At 30.6% G+C, this 16,222-nt stretch overlaps 10 protein-coding genes across 10 annotated transcripts; 4 read left to right on the top strand and 6 right to left on the bottom strand.

The window, feature by feature from the left end:
- Positions 1-51: 51 nt before the first annotated feature.
- On the bottom strand, positions 52-973 carry BX663DRAFT_492707 (regulator of volume decrease after cellular swelling-domain-containing protein). Its single transcript, XM_051525253.1, has 3 exons — positions 783-973; positions 501-718; positions 52-425 (listed from the first exon to the last, which is right to left on the bottom strand). Exons 1-3 carry the CDS (start codon positions 923-925, stop codon positions 181-183), a joined length of 606 nt encoding a protein of 201 aa, XP_051387993.1. The 5' UTR covers positions 926-973; the 3' UTR covers positions 52-180.
- Positions 974-1,912: 939 nt separating this feature from the next.
- Positions 1,913-2,511, bottom strand: BX663DRAFT_492706 (uncharacterized protein). The gene is made up of 2 exons (XM_051525252.1): positions 2,401-2,511; positions 1,913-2,293 (listed from the first exon to the last, which is right to left on the bottom strand). Exons 1-2 carry the CDS (start codon positions 2,441-2,443, stop codon positions 2,019-2,021), a joined length of 318 nt encoding a protein of 105 aa, XP_051387992.1. The 5' UTR covers positions 2,444-2,511; the 3' UTR covers positions 1,913-2,018.
- On the bottom strand, positions 2,494-3,211 carry BX663DRAFT_492705 (uncharacterized protein). Its single transcript, XM_051525251.1, has one exon. The coding sequence runs from the start codon at positions 3,163-3,165 to the stop codon at positions 2,860-2,862; it is 306 nt and encodes a 101-aa protein (XP_051387991.1). The 5' UTR covers positions 3,166-3,211; the 3' UTR covers positions 2,494-2,859.
- Positions 3,212-3,351: 140 nt separating this feature from the next.
- On the top strand, positions 3,352-5,774 carry BX663DRAFT_539385 (eukaryotic initiation factor 4E-domain-containing protein). Its single transcript, XM_051530715.1, has 5 exons — positions 3,352-3,764; positions 3,871-4,221; positions 4,533-4,910; positions 5,067-5,625; positions 5,683-5,774. The coding sequence occupies exons 1-5, from the start codon at positions 3,371-3,373 to the stop codon at positions 5,765-5,767; spliced, it is 1,767 nt and encodes a 588-aa protein (XP_051387990.1). The 5' UTR covers positions 3,352-3,370; the 3' UTR covers positions 5,768-5,774.
- Positions 5,775-6,636: 862 nt separating this feature from the next.
- Positions 6,637-9,599, bottom strand: BX663DRAFT_492698 (Cullin). Its single transcript, XM_051525250.1, has 9 exons — positions 9,498-9,599; positions 9,045-9,395; positions 8,644-8,982; positions 8,455-8,580; positions 8,326-8,374; positions 7,903-8,258; positions 7,676-7,846; positions 6,774-7,612; positions 6,637-6,703 (listed from the first exon to the last, which is right to left on the bottom strand). The coding sequence occupies exons 1-9, from the start codon at positions 9,537-9,539 to the stop codon at positions 6,679-6,681; spliced, it is 2,298 nt and encodes a 765-aa protein (XP_051387989.1). The 5' UTR covers positions 9,540-9,599; the 3' UTR covers positions 6,637-6,678.
- A 380-nt stretch (positions 9,600-9,979) lies between these two features.
- BX663DRAFT_492697 (uncharacterized protein) lies at positions 9,980-10,318 on the top strand. The gene is made up of 2 exons (XM_051525249.1): positions 9,980-10,189; positions 10,283-10,318. Exons 1-2 carry the CDS (start codon positions 10,028-10,030, stop codon positions 10,298-10,300), a joined length of 180 nt encoding a protein of 59 aa, XP_051387988.1. The 5' UTR covers positions 9,980-10,027; the 3' UTR covers positions 10,301-10,318.
- Positions 10,319-10,595: 277 nt separating this feature from the next.
- BX663DRAFT_557201 (uncharacterized protein) lies at positions 10,596-11,459 on the top strand. Its single transcript, XM_051531756.1, has 2 exons — positions 10,596-10,818; positions 10,880-11,459. The coding sequence occupies exons 1-2, from the start codon at positions 10,705-10,707 to the stop codon at positions 11,093-11,095; spliced, it is 330 nt and encodes a 109-aa protein (XP_051387987.1). The 5' UTR covers positions 10,596-10,704; the 3' UTR covers positions 11,096-11,459.
- A 233-nt stretch (positions 11,460-11,692) lies between these two features.
- Positions 11,693-13,101, top strand: BX663DRAFT_557200 (uncharacterized protein; the record flags this gene model as incomplete). Its single annotated transcript, XM_051531755.1, has 3 exons — positions 11,693-11,932; positions 12,017-12,090; positions 12,186-13,101. 3 exons carry the CDS (start codon positions 11,693-11,695, stop codon positions 12,925-12,927), a joined length of 1,056 nt encoding a protein of 351 aa, XP_051387986.1. The 3' UTR covers positions 12,928-13,101.
- An 85-nt stretch (positions 13,102-13,186) lies between these two features.
- On the bottom strand, positions 13,187-14,057 carry BX663DRAFT_492689 (uncharacterized protein). The gene is made up of 2 exons (XM_051525248.1): positions 13,504-14,057; positions 13,187-13,434 (listed from the first exon to the last, which is right to left on the bottom strand). The coding sequence occupies exons 1-2, from the start codon at positions 13,773-13,775 to the stop codon at positions 13,371-13,373; spliced, it is 336 nt and encodes a 111-aa protein (XP_051387985.1). The 5' UTR covers positions 13,776-14,057; the 3' UTR covers positions 13,187-13,370.
- A 479-nt stretch (positions 14,058-14,536) lies between these two features.
- BX663DRAFT_17235 (uncharacterized protein) lies at positions 14,537-16,188 on the bottom strand. The gene is made up of 3 exons (XM_051521661.1): positions 15,535-16,188; positions 14,957-15,472; positions 14,537-14,919 (listed from the first exon to the last, which is right to left on the bottom strand). The coding sequence occupies exons 1-3, from the start codon at positions 15,905-15,907 to the stop codon at positions 14,915-14,917; spliced, it is 894 nt and encodes a 297-aa protein (XP_051387984.1). The 5' UTR covers positions 15,908-16,188; the 3' UTR covers positions 14,537-14,914.
- Positions 16,189-16,222: the final 34 nt, after the last annotated feature.

Below are 16,222 nucleotides of genomic sequence, written 5' to 3'. Positions count from 1 at the left end.
GTCGTTTTTTCTTTTTATATACACATATAATAAAATTACTTTTTTATAATAATTGTATTGAACACTTCCTCACATTATTTATTTTTGTATGTATAATTAGCCGTTGTAATTATTATTCTCGAGACATAATTATAATTATTTATTTTACAATTTTATAGTTAAGTTACTTTTTTTTTTTTTTTATTGTGACTGATGGTGACTCTCTTCAGCATCCTCAAACTCTTCTACATGTCCATTCATAGAAGGTGCTGGTTGGAACACAGATTCCAAGTGTCGTAAAGCAGCTTGCTGTACTTCATTTAATTCTGCTTCGTCACTAGGATCAGCATAGAATTCTTCATCTTCATAATCCTCTTGCTCGGCCATAAATTCATGATCAGGGTGAAGTGCTGCACATTCTGACATGGCCATATAAATCCCTTCTACTATTTTGAAAAAAAAAAAAAAAAAAGTTGGCGTTAATTAATCTGCTTACGAACATTAATACATGCATTATTTACAAGCTCCACTATCTCTTGGAATTAAACGCAACTCAGTAACAATATCTTCTCTTTCTTCTTCATTCTCAGGCAATTGTTGATTTGGGAAAAATATGCCAGCATTGAGTTGGCAATAAATGTTGGGTTGGCCATCTTGTCTTGAAATGGCATGAATGATGATGTCAGGATATTCAACAGCAATACCAGAGTTTGCAGCTTCAGAATAAAAATACAATTGACTATTGACAAATTCAATGTTAAACGTAAATCAATAGATGTATTAAATGTCTCTGATCTACTTACTCTTCACAAACACTCAATTCACCAAATATGGGTCCTTCATGGCCAGCCAAAGGTGGCATGATTAAAAGGGCTGTATCTTTTTGAATATGACGAGGTTTCAAAGAAGATGCATCAACTGCTTCATTAAGCAATGTAACAGTCATAATTTAAATAAATATTAAAAGAAAATAGCGTGTATATCTAATAGTGCCCATTCATCCTCTTTGAAGAAAAAAAAAAACATTGACCGGGATTTCAAAAATAAAATAAAATAAAAAATACTGCTTTTTTTTTCCCTTATTTTTTTGTTTTCATAAATGAATGTCTGTTTAGTTTTGAACCTTTTCTATTTAAAAATGACTGTGCTTGCCTTTAATATAAAGTAATTCATAAATAGATCATATCTCTCTAAAGCTTCTTTCTTAGATAGTGTATATATCTATAAAGGGAGAGGAAGGCTGCATATTATCATACTGTTTATTCTCATCATGCTAAATTTTCACAACAATATATTTTCTTGAAACCAAGGGGCAAAACTGAAGATAAAGCCTCCCCTAGTAAGATTATTAAATAGCTCTAATATTGTACATGATATGCTCTTAAAGAGAATCGTAAGAATAAGTGCTTTTTAGTTGCAAAGAAATTATTTGAAAATTAGTGTGTACATATCTTAATCAAGCTATTATTATGTGATAATTAAACACTGGATGAAACTTGTTAAACAAAAGAAAAGTCTGTTATATTTTATTTTTTTTCAATGAATTATCTGATTTAAATAAGAGATAAGTAAATCAAAGTTACCTATAATGATTCATAGCCCAATAAACTGTTATTGAATAAGAAATAAACATTAATGTCAGCAAATCTTGATTGTGAACTTTTGTAATAATTAACAGGAGCTATATATGATACTAGGTTCTAATACATTAAAACATGCTAATCATGTTCTTTTATATATCAACATAATACCAATAATTCTATTAGAGTATCGACAGAACGTACAAGAGCCAAAGGAAAAAAGAATCCAGTTACTGAAATTACTGTGCAAATATCTTTTTTTTTTTTTTTAAAAAAGAAAAAAAAATGTGTATGCTTCGTAACAGACAAAGAAGACTTGTCTACTCATAACAAAATAGTTATATACTCCCGAGTTTTACTTTAACATTGTTCCTTGACATGATAATTTATTGATTTAAAGAAAAAAAAAACATGATATACAATAATTACAAAAAAGAATAAAGTAAAAAATTAAATATTCTAAAACTTGAGAGAAGACTTCTTTCCCTTCTTTTTCTTTGCTTTTAACTTTCTAGCATGTCGACTATTACGAGGCCCACTAGTAGAAATCTTTTTCTTAATTTCCTCTCCATCTGTCATGGCATCAGCATTTGTTGTAGTTAACACTGATTCATCTTTATCTGCTTCCATAAAATCACCAACACTAGGCTTTTTAGCGGCTTCAGCTTGTGCTTTTGCTAAACGTTCGAGACGAGCATCTTCAACAGGCTTAAATACTTGTTCTCTCTTAATAGCTATTTTGATTTTTTTTTTTTAATAAATATATATGTATATGATTAGAACATAATGACTTGATTTCTAGAAAAAGATTACTTGTTGAATTAGATTTTAAAGTAATTACCTCTTGTTCTCTTTTTGCTTTGTGATCTTAAACTTCTACCCATTTATGTTATGTATATGTGTATATAATTTATTTAATAAAGTGAATAAAATATTTTTTTTTTTTTTTTTTGAAAGTTCAATAAAGAAAACAGCCACAAAGCAGTCCTTAAATTCCAAATAAGGAAGTTAACTTTTTTTTTTCGAATAAACGCTTTATGCAATTCTTCTCACTTGTTGGGCCGACCCTCCTTTTGCCCCTCAGGCTGTTGTTGTTTTAATATCTTTTTTATTATTTTATTCCTAGTTTTTCATAATTAATTTTCTTTTTCTATCACTGAATACAACTAGTTTTAGTTTTACCTTTTCCTGAACTTATTAATCATTTCCTTTAATTGTTCATGGTTCTGAATCTCATCCACAATGTCTGTACTAAATTATAGAATAAATATAGGTCTATTTTTTTTAAAAAAAAAGAAACTTACAGTTTCGGTGCAGATGTGCCTTCAATTGTTAAATTGATTAAAGAAGCTTCTTCTTCAAATGGGTCAGCCATTTCGCTTTGTTCTAATATACAATCGGTCACTTGAAAATAAGGGCTATAACTGTCAATGTTTTCAAGTTGTGATGCAGAAGAATCAAGATCAACAAGGATTAATTTATCTTTGGGTACATTAGGAAAGTCTTCATCTTCAAATACATAATGAATAACAGGATATTTATATGTGTTATCTATTTGGTCATGAATAACAACAAACTGTGGTATGTCTAATTGATTTGAATTCATTTTATTTAAAGTAAAAAATAAAATAAGATACAATAAAAAAAAAGACTCTGTGGGGAGATAATATTATTTTCTTTGATTTTGATTGGTCGCATGATTTGGTCATTCTTATTAGTGATGATTTATGAAAGGGAGGGGGCCAAAAACAACTTTTTTTTTTTTTTTTTTTTTTTTTTTTTTTTTTTTTTTACTTCTTTATTATTGAATCATGTTTACTCATAATAAACGTATATTCCTTCAGTTAAATAGAAGAAACTTGACTGCTCCTAGAAGACTACTTTTATCAACACCATTTACCCGATTTAATTCTTCTTATAAAGTCCATTTAAATAATACTACTGCGGCAACTTCAACGGATAGTACTACAACGAATGAAGAAAAGCCAACTACTACTACTACAGATAACAATAAAGAGTCTTCTCAAATAAGCAATAAGATTCCCTTTGTGCCGGTCATCAACATTCCAGAAACTGAATTTGCTTATAATAGCTTCTTTTCACTTCATAGACCTTTATTGGGTCTTTCTGATGATCAAGAAAAACCATTCTTTCCGAGTCAATCTTCCTCAACACTAAGTTTAGAAGAACAAGATCAAGAAAAATGTAATTGAAATAATACATGCATATATATATATATGTATGCATTCATGCAATGAATACTAATGATGAATTTGTGTGTGTGTGTATTTTTTTTCCTCTTCATTTCTAGTGGACACTATGTTGGTAGATCACTTGATGAATTTACAGCATTTTGTAGAGCCATCACCACCTGATATTATGAATACTACAGTCGAACAAGTGAAAAATGAAGGGATTGATTTTAGTATAGTAGAAGAAGCAGAGGAGATTCTATTAAATGAAAATAATGAACCAAGTTTGCCTATATTCTATATGCCAGAAAGTAATGATGTATTAGACTATTTAACAGCTATAGAAACTAGAATGAAAAAAGAACATGCTAAACTAAAAGCAGAAGAAGATGCAAACCTGTTGAGACTAAAGAAATCAGAAATTCTTGATAGAGTAAGACGAAGATCGATTCCAAGGTTTTATGTAACAAGTAAAAAATCTCGTCGTTATTAAGTCAGTTATTCATATTCCATGTACTCTTGAATTATTTATTATTTACCTCTTCTCCCACACAACACACACAGACACACACACACTCTCTCTCTTTTTTTTTTTTTTTTTTTTTTTTTTTTTTGCTCATCACAGTTTTTTTTTAATAAAAACATAAGCATTCATATGCATATTCACGTATAATTAAACCACATGATATAATAATAATAATAATAATAATAATAATAATAAAAATCTCCTCATTTTCTCTCTCTCTTTCTATCTATCTTCTGTATAATATGTTTAAAAAAGAACAAGATACAACTCAACAATTAAACAGTGAAAAGGCTATATTTCACAACACAGTTTTACTAGTACAAATACCAAATAATCGAACTCATTATTATCCTAACCATTTTATTAAAAAAAAGAACAAGAGACCAACATCATTAGCATTAGAGACTACTTCAAAAACATCTTTTAATAATCATTTATTAAATGATAGTCTATTTGTTTCTACACAAAAATCAACAAAACAAAGTCATCAACCTGACTATTTTTATAATATGTCAAATCAACCATCTTCTCATGATATTATGCCTCTATCTTCTTTATCTCCAACCTCTGCTTCTTTATCAAGCGTACATAATTTATCAGAATATGGTATTGCCGCTGTTGCTACTACTCCAAGTACTAGTAGCAGTAGCAGTAGTAGCAGTAGTAGCAGTAGTAACAGTAGTAACAGTAGTAATAGTAGTAGTATGAATAGCAGCAGTCATCATAGTCCAGTAATAGTAAAAGAGAATGAACTCATTAGAAATAATCAAACTACTATACAATCAACAGCAATAATAACGCAAGCTCAATATCATCATGATGATGAACTACCTATTTGGGCAGATCCTATAAAAGTAAAAGAAAACCCAATTCAATATCAAAAGACAATCTCTTATTTACGACAACGACAGATATCCCTTCAGTCATCTTTACCACTTGCTAAAGCTTGCTGCTTTTACTTTAATGAATATAACAAGCATAATAATTATGTTTCGAATATGAAAAAGATATTTGAATTTGAGACTGTCTGGAGTTTCTCTAGTCATTGGATGACTTACTCAAGGAAGCCATCTCAATTAAAATCGAATCAAAGCCTATTTTGCTTTATTCGTGGTGTAGAACCTATGTGGGAGGATGAGATAAATAAAAGAGGAGGTCGACTTGTGATGACGATTTTTAACACAACCCTTTTAGACTATATCTTTGAGACCTTACTTTATGCCTTTATTGGAGCCAATTTATATGATGATGGTGTAGTAGGTATTATTGTATCAAAGAGATACAAAGGCGATAGGATTGAAATATGGTTCGATGAAACAATGAAACAAGAAAATATATTCATGTTCAAGTAAGTAATAATAACATAGATGCAATCATTGCTAACTTTATTTTATTTATTTATTAGAGAAAAACTAAATAACAGCTTATTGGCCAATAACTGCTATAATGAAATTAAAGCAAGTCGATATAGAAAGCATTTTTATTCATAATAAATAAATTTGTATACATATTTTTTTTTTTTAACTTTTTAAATAAAAAAAAAAAGTAATTCTCTTTTCTCTTCCCTTTTAATAAAAAATATATATGATGAACGATTTTAGTTATTACCGAGAAAAAAATTCTACTTGCCCTTCACCTTCACCAACGGATTCGATTCGATCAAATGCTTCAAAATTATCACCGAATATAGTTGCCTTGTATGAATTATTTTCTTCTACAGCAACAACTAGAAATCAATTACAATCTATAAAAAGAAAACATTATATCACTAACAACAAGGATGATAAAATGGCTGTTATAAATCTTCTTGATTCTAGTAGAAATACAATCCGTAGTGTCAATAGTGATGATGTCAATAGTAGTACTATAGCTCTATGCTTTTGTTGTGAACGTGAGTTTGTTGATCTCCATTCTTCTTTTTCCTCCTCTTCCTCTTCTTCTTCTTCTTCTTCTACTACTACTACTTCTTCTTCTTCCTCTATTATTACTGCTACTATGACTACCACAAGATTAGATCATACAGGTGGTTTATCTTCTTCTGTGTTGTATTATGATTCAAATCAAGTTAAACGTTATATGAAAAAGGTAATGACACTAGAAAACTGGAATGATATCATTCAACATGGTTTTCCATGTCCTCATACTGTCTTATGGGATCACATACAATATCAAGAACAATATCGATTTTGTACTACTTGTAATAATAATAAAAGGCAGTCTACTTTACGTTTAACGTTAACTCCTCTAGGCTGTCGTGCTCAAGACAATGAAATTTATAAAAAGGGAAATAATTCCTCAAGAAGTCAAACAAAGAAAAGAAGGTTATTTTTTAATTATTTATAATAAATTAAAACAGTGTAAATGTATTTATATATCACAAAGAAAAAAAAATGGTATTTTATTATGCTAAATAATGATATGAACGTCTAAAAAGTATTTATAATAATGAGAATTATATATTATTTTAATTTATTCTTTTCTTTTTTTCCTGCTTACCTATCTTCTGTACTTCTTTCCAAATATTCACGATCAATTAAAGCTTCAATACGTTTTTTAATCATAACTGGACTAGGCATAAACCTCGAACTTAACTGCTTTGTTACTTCTGCAATCAAGAGATTATGTTCCATCGTCTTTCTATCTTTCATAATACGTACAATAGCTGCTTCAACTTGATGTTTACGCTCTTCATCTACTTTATCTTGTGTATGTTTACGTTCTCCTTCACTTTCTACTTTGGATGATAAGGCTTGAATTCGAATACGTGCTAAATTGGATGTAAAATTTTCATTAAATGTAAATGTATCATCTGGTAAAATATCTCGTCCCTTTGAACTCTTTGTCAATATTTTATATTTTGCACAAGCTAATGATTGTAGTGTTCGTTTTAAATCATTATCAGCAATTTGAGTTTGTAGTTTGATTTCATCCCATCTAAGTGTATCATGTGTATTAAATAAAAGTAAAACGACTAACGCATAAGTAGGAACATTGAGTAAATGCTTGCTTTTCTTGAAATACGCTCGAATATCACTTGTTCCCATTTGTGGTTGCCATGATAATGTTCTACCATTATGACGATCAAAGTAAAATCGTTCAAATGCTTTACAGGCATTTATGATGTTAGAGGGTAGAACACATTTAGGTGAAGCAGAGATATTCATTGGCCAAAAAGTAGATGTTAAGACAGTAACAGAGGTATCAAATGTCAATTTATCATCATCATTTGTTGACTTGGCAATATAATCCTTAAATAGTGCATTCATCTCTAAAGATAATTTCATATCGTTGAACATACCCTCTAATTTAGTTGTAAATTGATAGCCGCATTCTCTCTATATTCACATATAAATATGCTTCATTTTTTTTAAAAAAAAAATAATACACATAAAAGTTACCTTTAATTTCAAAAGCATATTCCTTTCAGCATCATCAGATACACTTCGGTTAAACAATAAACGTTTAGCCAAATGTTGCTTGTAATATCTTTCAAATATATCTTTATCTTGTAAGAATCGAAATAATGTAATTGTTTTATCAAGTACATCATCAATTTCATCTTCTGATTTCTATTCAGTCAAGTTATTATTTTATCCTACTCTATTTTAACTTCATTATCACTTACTCCCTTAAGTCCCTTTTTCAAATTTTCGTCAATAAATAATGATATAAATTCAGCTGATTTTTGATTTTCATTAATAAATTTCTCAAATGCTTCATTAAATACTGTTTGAAATGTTTTATCCTTATTTGCAGCTTGATCTAAAATCTTATCAAACTTATCTTGAAGCCTTAATACATCTAAAACCCAATTGATAGCAATACTGCCCGAGCTTTTCTCGGTTGTTTTCGATTTTAGATCTGTCATCGTTTGTTGATTAATTTCGCCACCCATAGTTAAAATATAGTCACTTATAAATCCTCTCATTTCGTTCAGACCAGCTGGAACGCGTGAAAATAAGCCATACATACGTGATAAATCTAATACAGATTTTATAAATATCATCGTTTTTTTTTATCCATCCTTTCTCTTTCATTTAGGCTTTACCTCCATATTTATCTGCTGTTAACATACTTTCAAGTCCTGAATTTTGCATCTATTTTATATTGATTAGAATTAAAGTAAACAACGAATAATAATATATACATATATATACATATATATATATATTTTTACCTCCATCAAGGTCTTCAAATTATTTGCAATCAATTGAGTTTCTACAATTGTTCGAATTTTTGTTTCTGTTCCCATTGATAGACAGTGAACTGTTCTTTCGTATTCCTCTTCTAACCTTTTTTCCACCTAAAATAAAACTTTAATATTCACTTTTTTTTTTTTATTGTTGATATTTTTTTTTTTCTTTACCTTTCGCATAAATTCAGGAGCATCATAAGATGAAACCAATTTTTGACTCTCAATTTGATAAAATGAAGTGCTGGTTTCTAAATAATCTACTTCAAAATCGACTACGTAAACTGTATTGTTCGTCTCTGGATCAGTTAATTCAGCCAACATGGCTACGGCAGATTGAAGTGCACTTCGATCAATAACATCACCATTACGTTCTAATTGAATTTGAGTCAACATGGCTGAAATCAAGTGTTTTTGAATTGGATATTTTTGAGATCTAACTACTTTATCACGAAATAAATTTAAACCCATATCATATACACTTGGTAGATTGTATTTTGGCAGTCTTTCATTCTATTCATAAATTAGTTATTATCTCAAGGAAAAAAAAAAATGATTGTTTTTTTTTTCCTTACCAAGTAATATAAGACCTGTAAAATAAGATCAATGGCTGTTGTATAATCATCCCAAACCTTTTTAACTGTTTTTAAAAAAGAGGCACCTGCATCCGCAGTACTTGTTTCATTAGATGAGTTGACGAAAGCAGGTACAATCACTTGTTCGGCTATCGTTTCCAGGTAATCAGCAATGACCTTTTCAACATCATGGTAAAGGCGCTCACCAAATTGTCGAATAGTCAATTTATATGCTGTTCGATACAATAATTCATATGACAACTCTCTTGCCTGCTTTTTAAATATAACCGTAATAGCATTACTAAGAATTTCAAATCCTTCTTCATATTCCTGAGCATGGTCAATACCTGGCTATAATTTTTGTAATTAAATGTCAATTGACATTATTATTTTATTTTATTTTTTTAAAGAAAAAAATATTACTTTTCCTAGGTCATACACTTAATAACTTACCATACGTTTAACAGGTCTAATTCTTCCCTTTTTTAAGGACATGTTTCTACTTTAAAATACAATAATAAATATTGGAAAAAAATAAAAATAATAAAAAAAAAAAAAAGAGAGAGAGAGAGAGAGAGAAAAGTAAAAATATATACCATCTTTGACGGATATTCAAATAAAATATTTGCATTATAAAAAAGTTGTCAAAAAGAAAAAAAAAACTGATAATTGCATTATGCACCAAGAACGCTTATTTATTATAACTATACAAATATAGGCCAGCATACAACATTTAACACCAATACATGTTTGACGTTAATTTGTGTATATCTTTAAAGATGAATAAACTAAACAAAAAAAAATCTATTTAATATCAAGAACAGGCATTATACAAAAGAGAAATAGTAGAAAAAGAAAAAGGGTTATTTAAAATCCCGTCTTCAAATCGTAAACTAGGGAAAAGAAGTCTTTACCCTTGTTCTTTTTTTTTTTTCCCTTATCTCCTCCTTTTTTTTTTTCTTATTTCCTTATAAATTATAAGAATGAAGCGATCAAAAGGAATTACAGCACTAGCAAAAGGTGTTACTTCATGTCATGCTCAAGCAGCAGCATATGGTCGATGTATTACCGTGAATTATAAAGATGTACATACAAATATGTGTCAAAAAGAATTTCAAGCATTCAAACAATGTGTGCAACAAGTAGTAAAGTGATTTTGAATTATTACATATTTGTATATATATATATATATATATATAAAATGGCTTGTTAATGCATTTTATTTTATTTTCATTTAGATGAAAAAGAAATGGTAATAATAATAATAATAATAAAATCATCACAACTATTACAGTGAAAAAAGGATTCAAGTTCGTTACATATTTTTTTTTTCGAATCCGTTCTCTTTAAATTTTATAATTTGCTTATTATATTCCTGTAAGACACAGAGTTAAAATACTGATTCGCTCATTAACCGTCGGGTAGACGTCATAGAAAAAAAATAAAAATGCTGATAAAAATTAGATCAAAGTTATACAAATAAAAATGTTGTTATTTATCATCAAAAATAAAAATAAAGTAAAAAGGTCACGCTCAGTTTTATATCCTGAGGCAGGAAGGGCTTATCACTGAAAAGAAAGAAACAAAGATCAATGCGCAACAAGCACAAAGGCTTGATGATGGAGGCGAACAAGCAGAAAGAAACAATATAAATAATCCTATGTCAAGTTCAAGCCCCTCTTCTTCATCTAAAAAAAATCATAAGCACTTGGAGAAGAAGGAAAAGTGTGGAAAGGTTTTGCTCTTGAATGTAAATGAGTTTAGAACTTTGAGTGTAAATCGATAAAAACAATGACAGTAACTTATTTATTTCCTAATAACCATTTATATAATAGCTTTGTCACTCTTGCTTATCTCGAAATTTAAGGCATTCTAAAAGCGAAGATATTACCTGTATTCATCATATACTGATTTGCAATGACTGTGGTATACTTTGGAATGCGAATATGATGGCTTATAGAAAAAAACATGTTTCTCATTTCAACAGAGATATAGGCTGGCCAGGGATGACCCGTTATGTTTTTTTTTTAAAAAAACATGTATATAGATAATAAAATAAAAGCGCCGAAATGAACAAGGCTGGCTTTTCTTTAGAGGAGAGACTTAAAGATTTATGCAGATAATATAATAAAGCAAATATCAGCCTATAAATTTATTTATTTTTCTAATTTGGTATATATTACTTATTCGTGTCGTTTTCTCCTCATCCCAACTTTTGTAAGAAAATTCACTATAGCTTTGCAGGCTTCTTGTTGTAATATTCTTAAACGATTATTTGAAATATGTCGTAGTCCATTTAGTAAATACCTGGAGGAAAGCACAAAAGCGAATTCTTTTTATTGTCAAAGCAAATTAATTTAATAACAGAAAATCACAGACAAATTTAAAAATTTTAGGGAAGCGACCTGAAAATTGGGAGCAGTTTACGAACTCAGGTTCTTTTTCACTGTATCATGTGAGTTTGATGATTGTTCCTCTTTTGATGATAAATATTATTGGTTCAAATAATGAAAGCTGCGCCATTCATGAATTATTAACAGCTAACAAGATGGAAACACAAAAGAAAATTAACCCCTATTTTTTTTTCTTTTACATTCTCTTTTTTTCTTCGAAAAGAATAACTCTATTTATATTTAATAAATACTAATATGCCTACTACTACTGCTACTACTACTGCTACTACACCAACGTCTACATCTATAGCTACTACTACTACTACTACTGCTGCTGCTACTACTACTACGCCAACGTCTACATCTATAGCTACTACTGCTACTGCTGCTACTCCTGTTGTAGTTGTTACTAGCGGTACTTCTACTAATAAGCCTGAGGCACCTACTAAGTCTATTGTGATCAAAGATGAAACTCCCGCTATTAAGGAGCAAAAGGTAATATATACAAATATATAAAAATAGATAATAAGCTTTTGTTGTTGTGATTGTTAATTGTCATCATCTCCATTTTAACATAAGGTCTTTATTGGTAATCTCTCGTTTAGTACTACAAAGGAGTCCCTTACCTCTTTTGCTGAAAGCGCTGGTAAAGTGTAAGTATATATATATGTATAAAGGGGAGGGAAGAAAAAGAAGAAGAAGAAGGAAAGGGAAAGCATATATTAATTCAAATATAAATCACGCGTAGTTTGGAGGCAATTATTATCAAAAGAGGTCGTAGACCCATTGGTTATGGTTTTGTCACATTTGAGACAGAAGGAGCTGTTCAGAAGGCCATCAAGGAATTTGATCATAAGATGCTGGATGGTCGTGAAATTAATGTTCAAATGGCTCGTCCAAAGGAAATCAATAACGAATCAGAACATGATACATCTCATAGAAAGAAGCGCTCCTTTAGACGTCGTAATAATAATAATCAACATCGTCGTCGTCGTCGTCGTCAGCGTGCTGAATCTTCATCTACTATTGATAAAAAGGAAACAGTAGATCAACCCAAGAAAGACGAAGTCAAAAGGAATCAAATAGAAGAAACTCCTCTTGATGAGAATAAACGCTCAATTAAAAAGAAGAACAATAATAGGGTTAAGCCTGAAAGGATCCCCACTGAACCCTCCAAGACCACTCTTTTCGTTGCCAACTTACCTTATGCTACTACATCTGAAGAACTGAAAGATCAGGTCTTTAAAAATTATAAAGTCGTTTCTGCTTATATCGCTCGTATGAGAAATGGTCGTTCTAAAGGATATGGTTTTGTTGAATTTGAAAATGAAAAGGAACAATTGAAAGCCCTAGAGTTGACAAAGGATCTTGCCTTGGATGGACGTTCTATCTATTTGAAAATTGCCTTCACTGCTTTAAAGAAGAAGGAAGAAGAAGAAGAGGAAACTAATAAGGTTGAAGTTTTAAAAGTAAATGATACCAAAAAATAATTCCATTACTACGTAGAGTATAATATGCAATGAATACTTTGCATGTAATATACATACATATACATATACATATACATACAGATATATATATATATATGTATATATATACATACATATACATATACATATACATACAGATATATATATATATATGTATATATATACATACATATATGTGTATATGCATATATTTACATAGATCTATATTTGTATATTTATATTTATATATATTACTGACATCTATTTACACATATAATAAATTTTTTTTATTTTCTACATACATACATACATATTAAAGAAAATACTGTAAAAAAAAACAAAAACAAAACAAAAACAGAACAGAATAAACCAAGTTATATAAAATAAGAATATAGATGTATAAAAAAAAAAGAAGAAGGAAGAAGGTATGAACTTGGTAATACATTAAATAGTAGTAATGATATCTAAGCATTTAGACATCCTTGCTTATTTCGTTGATTGCTTTTATGTCGTTTTAGAGCATCCAATCTAATCGTTTTATACATGTATAATAAGTAAATCTGTCTATTTATTTATCTATACTTATTTTCTTCTTACCTTGAAAAACTCTTTTTACATCCTTCACATTTATATGGTTTATCCCCTCCATGAATTTTAGAATGTCTCTTCAAGTCATGATTTCGACTAAAGGCGGCAGAACATGCAGAGCAAACAAAGGGTCGGTCATCTGTATGTGTCCTTGAGTGACTCTTTAGATTATAAAGTCTTGCAAATGTTTTACCGCAATTTGGAAATAAACATGGATACACGGTCTGTGTTTGATTATTAATAGTAGTCGTAATGGGTGTCGCTGAGGCATAGATCGTCATCGCTGCACTTTGTGTCTCTGCTAACGCTGGATCGGATCGACGCCTTTTATGTCCTGCTATATTACCTGTTCGGTTTAGTAATGCTCCAGATACAGATGATGATGATGACGGCGCTTGTGATGATGTAGTTGGAGTATAATTAATATTATTTTGCTGCTGCTGCTGTTGTTGTTGTTGCTGTTGCTGTTGTTGTTGTTGTTGTTGTTGCTGGTGCTGGTGCTGCTGTTGTTGCTGCTGTTGCTGCTGCTGCTGTTGCTGCTGCTGCTGTTGTTGCTGTTGCTGTTGTTGTTGCTGTTGAGCGAGAGAAGCAACTGCTGCTGCTGCTGCTGCTGCTGCAACAGCATTACTGTCAGCAGAACTTGTATTACTAAAAGGATTAGCCATAAAATAAGGATGATTAGCTAGGTTAAGAGAGTGTCCTGCGTTGGTATTGTTATTAGCATTATTTGTATGTTGTGAAAGATGAGTAGCATAAAGTGCTAAAGCAGCTGCATCAGCATAATTAAGTGTAGGTGTACTACTAGGCTCAATAGAAGATCTTGAATATGTTAAGTTAATGGCATCATTAATTGGAGCAGAAGCAGTTGTACTAGTTTGATTTGTTGTTGTAGTAGATCCGGGTAGTGTGATAGTGGTTGATGTAGGCGTGGATGGATTGGATTCTTGAAGAATGGTATCATGGGTTTGAATAGGTGAAGGAGTATTACTGTTATTATTATTAATGATAGGTGTTGTTGCGGATGATGATGCAATACTACCACCAGTAGGTGTATTTACAGTTGTTATTGGATTACTACCACTACCACTATTATTATTATTATTATTATTATTACTGTTGTTGTTGTTGTTGTTGTTGTTGTTATTGTTACTGCTGCTGCTGCTGCTGCTGCTATTAGAGTTGCCATTATTAGTATTAATAGCTGCTGCTGCTGCCGCCGCCGCCGCTGCCGCCGCCGCCGCTGCTGCTGTATGAGTTGCTACTGTTCCTAAAAGTGCTTGAGATAATAATGTTTCAATAGCATGTTGATCACCTCTAGCCTTTTCACTAATTTTTAACGCAATATCATTCCAGTCTGTTGCTTCTAAAAACTTCAAACCTTTATCCTCGGCTACATTTGTTAATGCTTTTTGATGAAGATCTAATGTCTGTGTAGTAGTACTAGGTGAAGAAGATCTATAATCTCTTTGTTCATCATTGCGAATTTTATTCTTTAACCATTCTTGATCCACATATTTCGCTGCTAATGTATTATCCCATCTTTGTTTCAGTTGTTTACCCTTTCGACCAGGGATAGAAATAGCAATCTCTTTCCATCGACCATATCCAAACTTTTTAATACCTGCAAGTAGCAATTCATCTTCTTGTGGAGTCCAAGCACCTTTTTTATAATCTTCATTGTTTAAATCAGTATCTTCTAAATTAGGTGTTAATGCCGGATATAGGATGGCATTGTTATTTTCATTGTTGCTAGTAGCATTTGTTTGCTGCTGTTCTTCTTGGTGTATTGATATCTCTTTGTCTTTATCTTTACTTTCATTATGTGATAGTCCTAAAAGTTGTAATGCTGTTGCTGCAACTGTTGCTTGTTCAATAGCATCTTCAGGTTTATGGTTATTGATCTGAGATGAGCTATTCGATTGTCCTATATGAGTTTGGCCTGACTGTGTTCCATTGTTTTCAATAATTTGAAATGATTCTAGTTGTCATAAATCAGTTTAGGAGATTGTAAAATAGTGTCTAATAGTTTAAAATTTTTACCTGGCTTGACAGATAAAGCCGCTGCAACAGCTCCCATCATATCATTATTTCCATGTGCATTCTGTAGTAAAGCAGCTGTTAGTGCAGCGCTACTTGAAGTTATTTGACTTGTTAGACTTTCTCTTTTATCTTTTTGTTCAGGAGAAGAAGGTGCAGTTAAAGTTGTCAAAGTTGAATTTATTTTTGATATAGAAGGTGAACTGATGGCATCTACATCTAACGTGTGTCCTTCCTCTTGTTGTTGCGCAGATATCGTTCTGTTATCAGACGTTGTTGTAGGTATAGGTGCCTCTTCAGTAATATGATGATATTCTGGCATATGTCGACGTCTGTCATTGGCAGAGGAGGGAGTAAAGAGATGGACTCTGGCCATTATTAAAAAGAAATTGTGTTGTTAAAATCGATAATCCTTTTTGCTTTTTGTTTAGCGTTAAATATTTCTTTTATGCTTGCTTTGATATTATTTATGCAATATTTTCTCTCTCTTTCTCTCTTTTTTTTTTTTTTTTTTTTTTTCACTCTCTCTGTATGTATGAGTTTATGCCTCTTTGACCGGAGTTCTTCTAAAGAGGAAAAGCAAGAGTATATAACCAAGCCTTCGCCAAGCCTCGTTTTTTTCCTTTTTTTTCTTTTATAAAGAAAAAGAATCAAATTTTTTTTTATCGCTGCGGAAAAAAAAAATTTTTTA

Source organism: Cokeromyces recurvatus, assembly GCF_025118155.1.
Source record: "Cokeromyces recurvatus strain NRRL 2243 chromosome Unknown BX663scaffold_1, whole genome shotgun sequence".
Classification (NCBI taxonomy): domain Eukaryota; kingdom Fungi; phylum Mucoromycota; class Mucoromycetes; order Mucorales; family Mucoraceae; genus Cokeromyces; species Cokeromyces recurvatus.
This window is presented reverse-complemented; position numbering and strand designations above follow the sequence as displayed.

Excerpts from the sequence above, each read along its gene's own strand:
- BX663DRAFT_492697 (XM_051525249.1), top strand. The coding sequence starts at position 10,028 with ATGAAGCGATCAAAAGGAATTACAGCACTAGCAAAAGGTGTTACTTCA.
- BX663DRAFT_492706 (XM_051525252.1), bottom strand. The coding sequence starts at position 2,443 with ATGGGTAGAAGTTTAAGATCACAAAGCAAAAAGAGAACAAGAG. Across the intron at positions 2,294-2,400 it reads AAGCAAAAAGAGAACAAGAG|CTATTAAGAGAGAACAAGTA; the intron begins GTAATTACTTTA and ends AAATCAAAATAG.
- BX663DRAFT_17235 (XM_051521661.1), bottom strand. The coding sequence starts at position 15,907 with ATGGCCAGAGTCCATCTCTTTACTCCCTCCTCTGCCAATGACAGACGT. Across the intron at positions 15,473-15,534 it reads GGCTTTATCTGTCAAGCCAG|AATCATTTCAAATTATTGAA; the intron begins GTAAAAATTTTA and ends TATGACAACTAG.
- BX663DRAFT_492698 (XM_051525250.1), bottom strand. The coding sequence starts at position 9,539 with ATGTCCTTAAAAAAGGGAAGAATTAGACCTGTTAAACGTATG. Across the intron at positions 7,847-7,902 it reads TGAAAAAGGGACTTAAGGGA|AAATCAGAAGATGAAATTGA; the intron begins GTAAGTGATAAT and ends TTGACTGAATAG. Across the intron at positions 6,704-6,773 it reads GAAAGAAGTACAGAAGATAG|ACGTTCATATCATTATTTAG; the intron begins GTAAGCAGGAAA and ends AATACTTTTTAG.
- BX663DRAFT_492705 (XM_051525251.1), bottom strand. The coding sequence starts at position 3,165 with ATGAATTCAAATCAATTAGACATACCACAGTTTGTTGTTATTCATGAC.
- BX663DRAFT_539385 (XM_051530715.1), top strand. The coding sequence starts at position 3,371 with ATGTTTACTCATAATAAACGTATATTCCTTCAGTTAAATAGAAGAAAC. Across the intron at positions 4,911-5,066 it reads CGCTGTTGCTACTACTCCAA|CAATAATAACGCAAGCTCAA; the intron begins GTACTAGTAGCA and ends TACAATCAACAG. Across the intron at positions 5,626-5,682 it reads GAAAATATATTCATGTTCAA|AGAAAAACTAAATAACAGCT; the intron begins GTAAGTAATAAT and ends TTTATTTATTAG.
- BX663DRAFT_492707 (XM_051525253.1), bottom strand. The coding sequence starts at position 925 with ATGACTGTTACATTGCTTAATGAAGCAGTTGATGCATCTTCTTTGAAA. Across the intron at positions 719-782 it reads GAATTGAGTGTTTGTGAAGA|TCAATTGTATTTTTATTCTG; the intron begins GTAAGTAGATCA and ends ATTTGTCAATAG. Across the intron at positions 426-500 it reads TCCAAGAGATAGTGGAGCTT|TAGAAGGGATTTATATGGCC; the intron begins GTAAATAATGCA and ends TTTTCAAAATAG.
- BX663DRAFT_557201 (XM_051531756.1), top strand. The coding sequence starts at position 10,705 with ATGTCAAGTTCAAGCCCCTCTTCTTCATCTAAAAAAAATCATAAGCAC. Across the intron at positions 10,819-10,879 it reads ATGAGTTTAGAACTTTGAGT|CTTTGTCACTCTTGCTTATC; the intron begins GTAAATCGATAA and ends TTTATATAATAG.
- BX663DRAFT_492689 (XM_051525248.1), bottom strand. The coding sequence starts at position 13,775 with ATGACGATCTATGCCTCAGCGACACCCATTACGACTACTATTAATAAT. Across the intron at positions 13,435-13,503 it reads TGTAAAAAGAGTTTTTCAAG|ATTGGATGCTCTAAAACGAC; the intron begins GTAAGAAGAAAA and ends TAAAACGATTAG.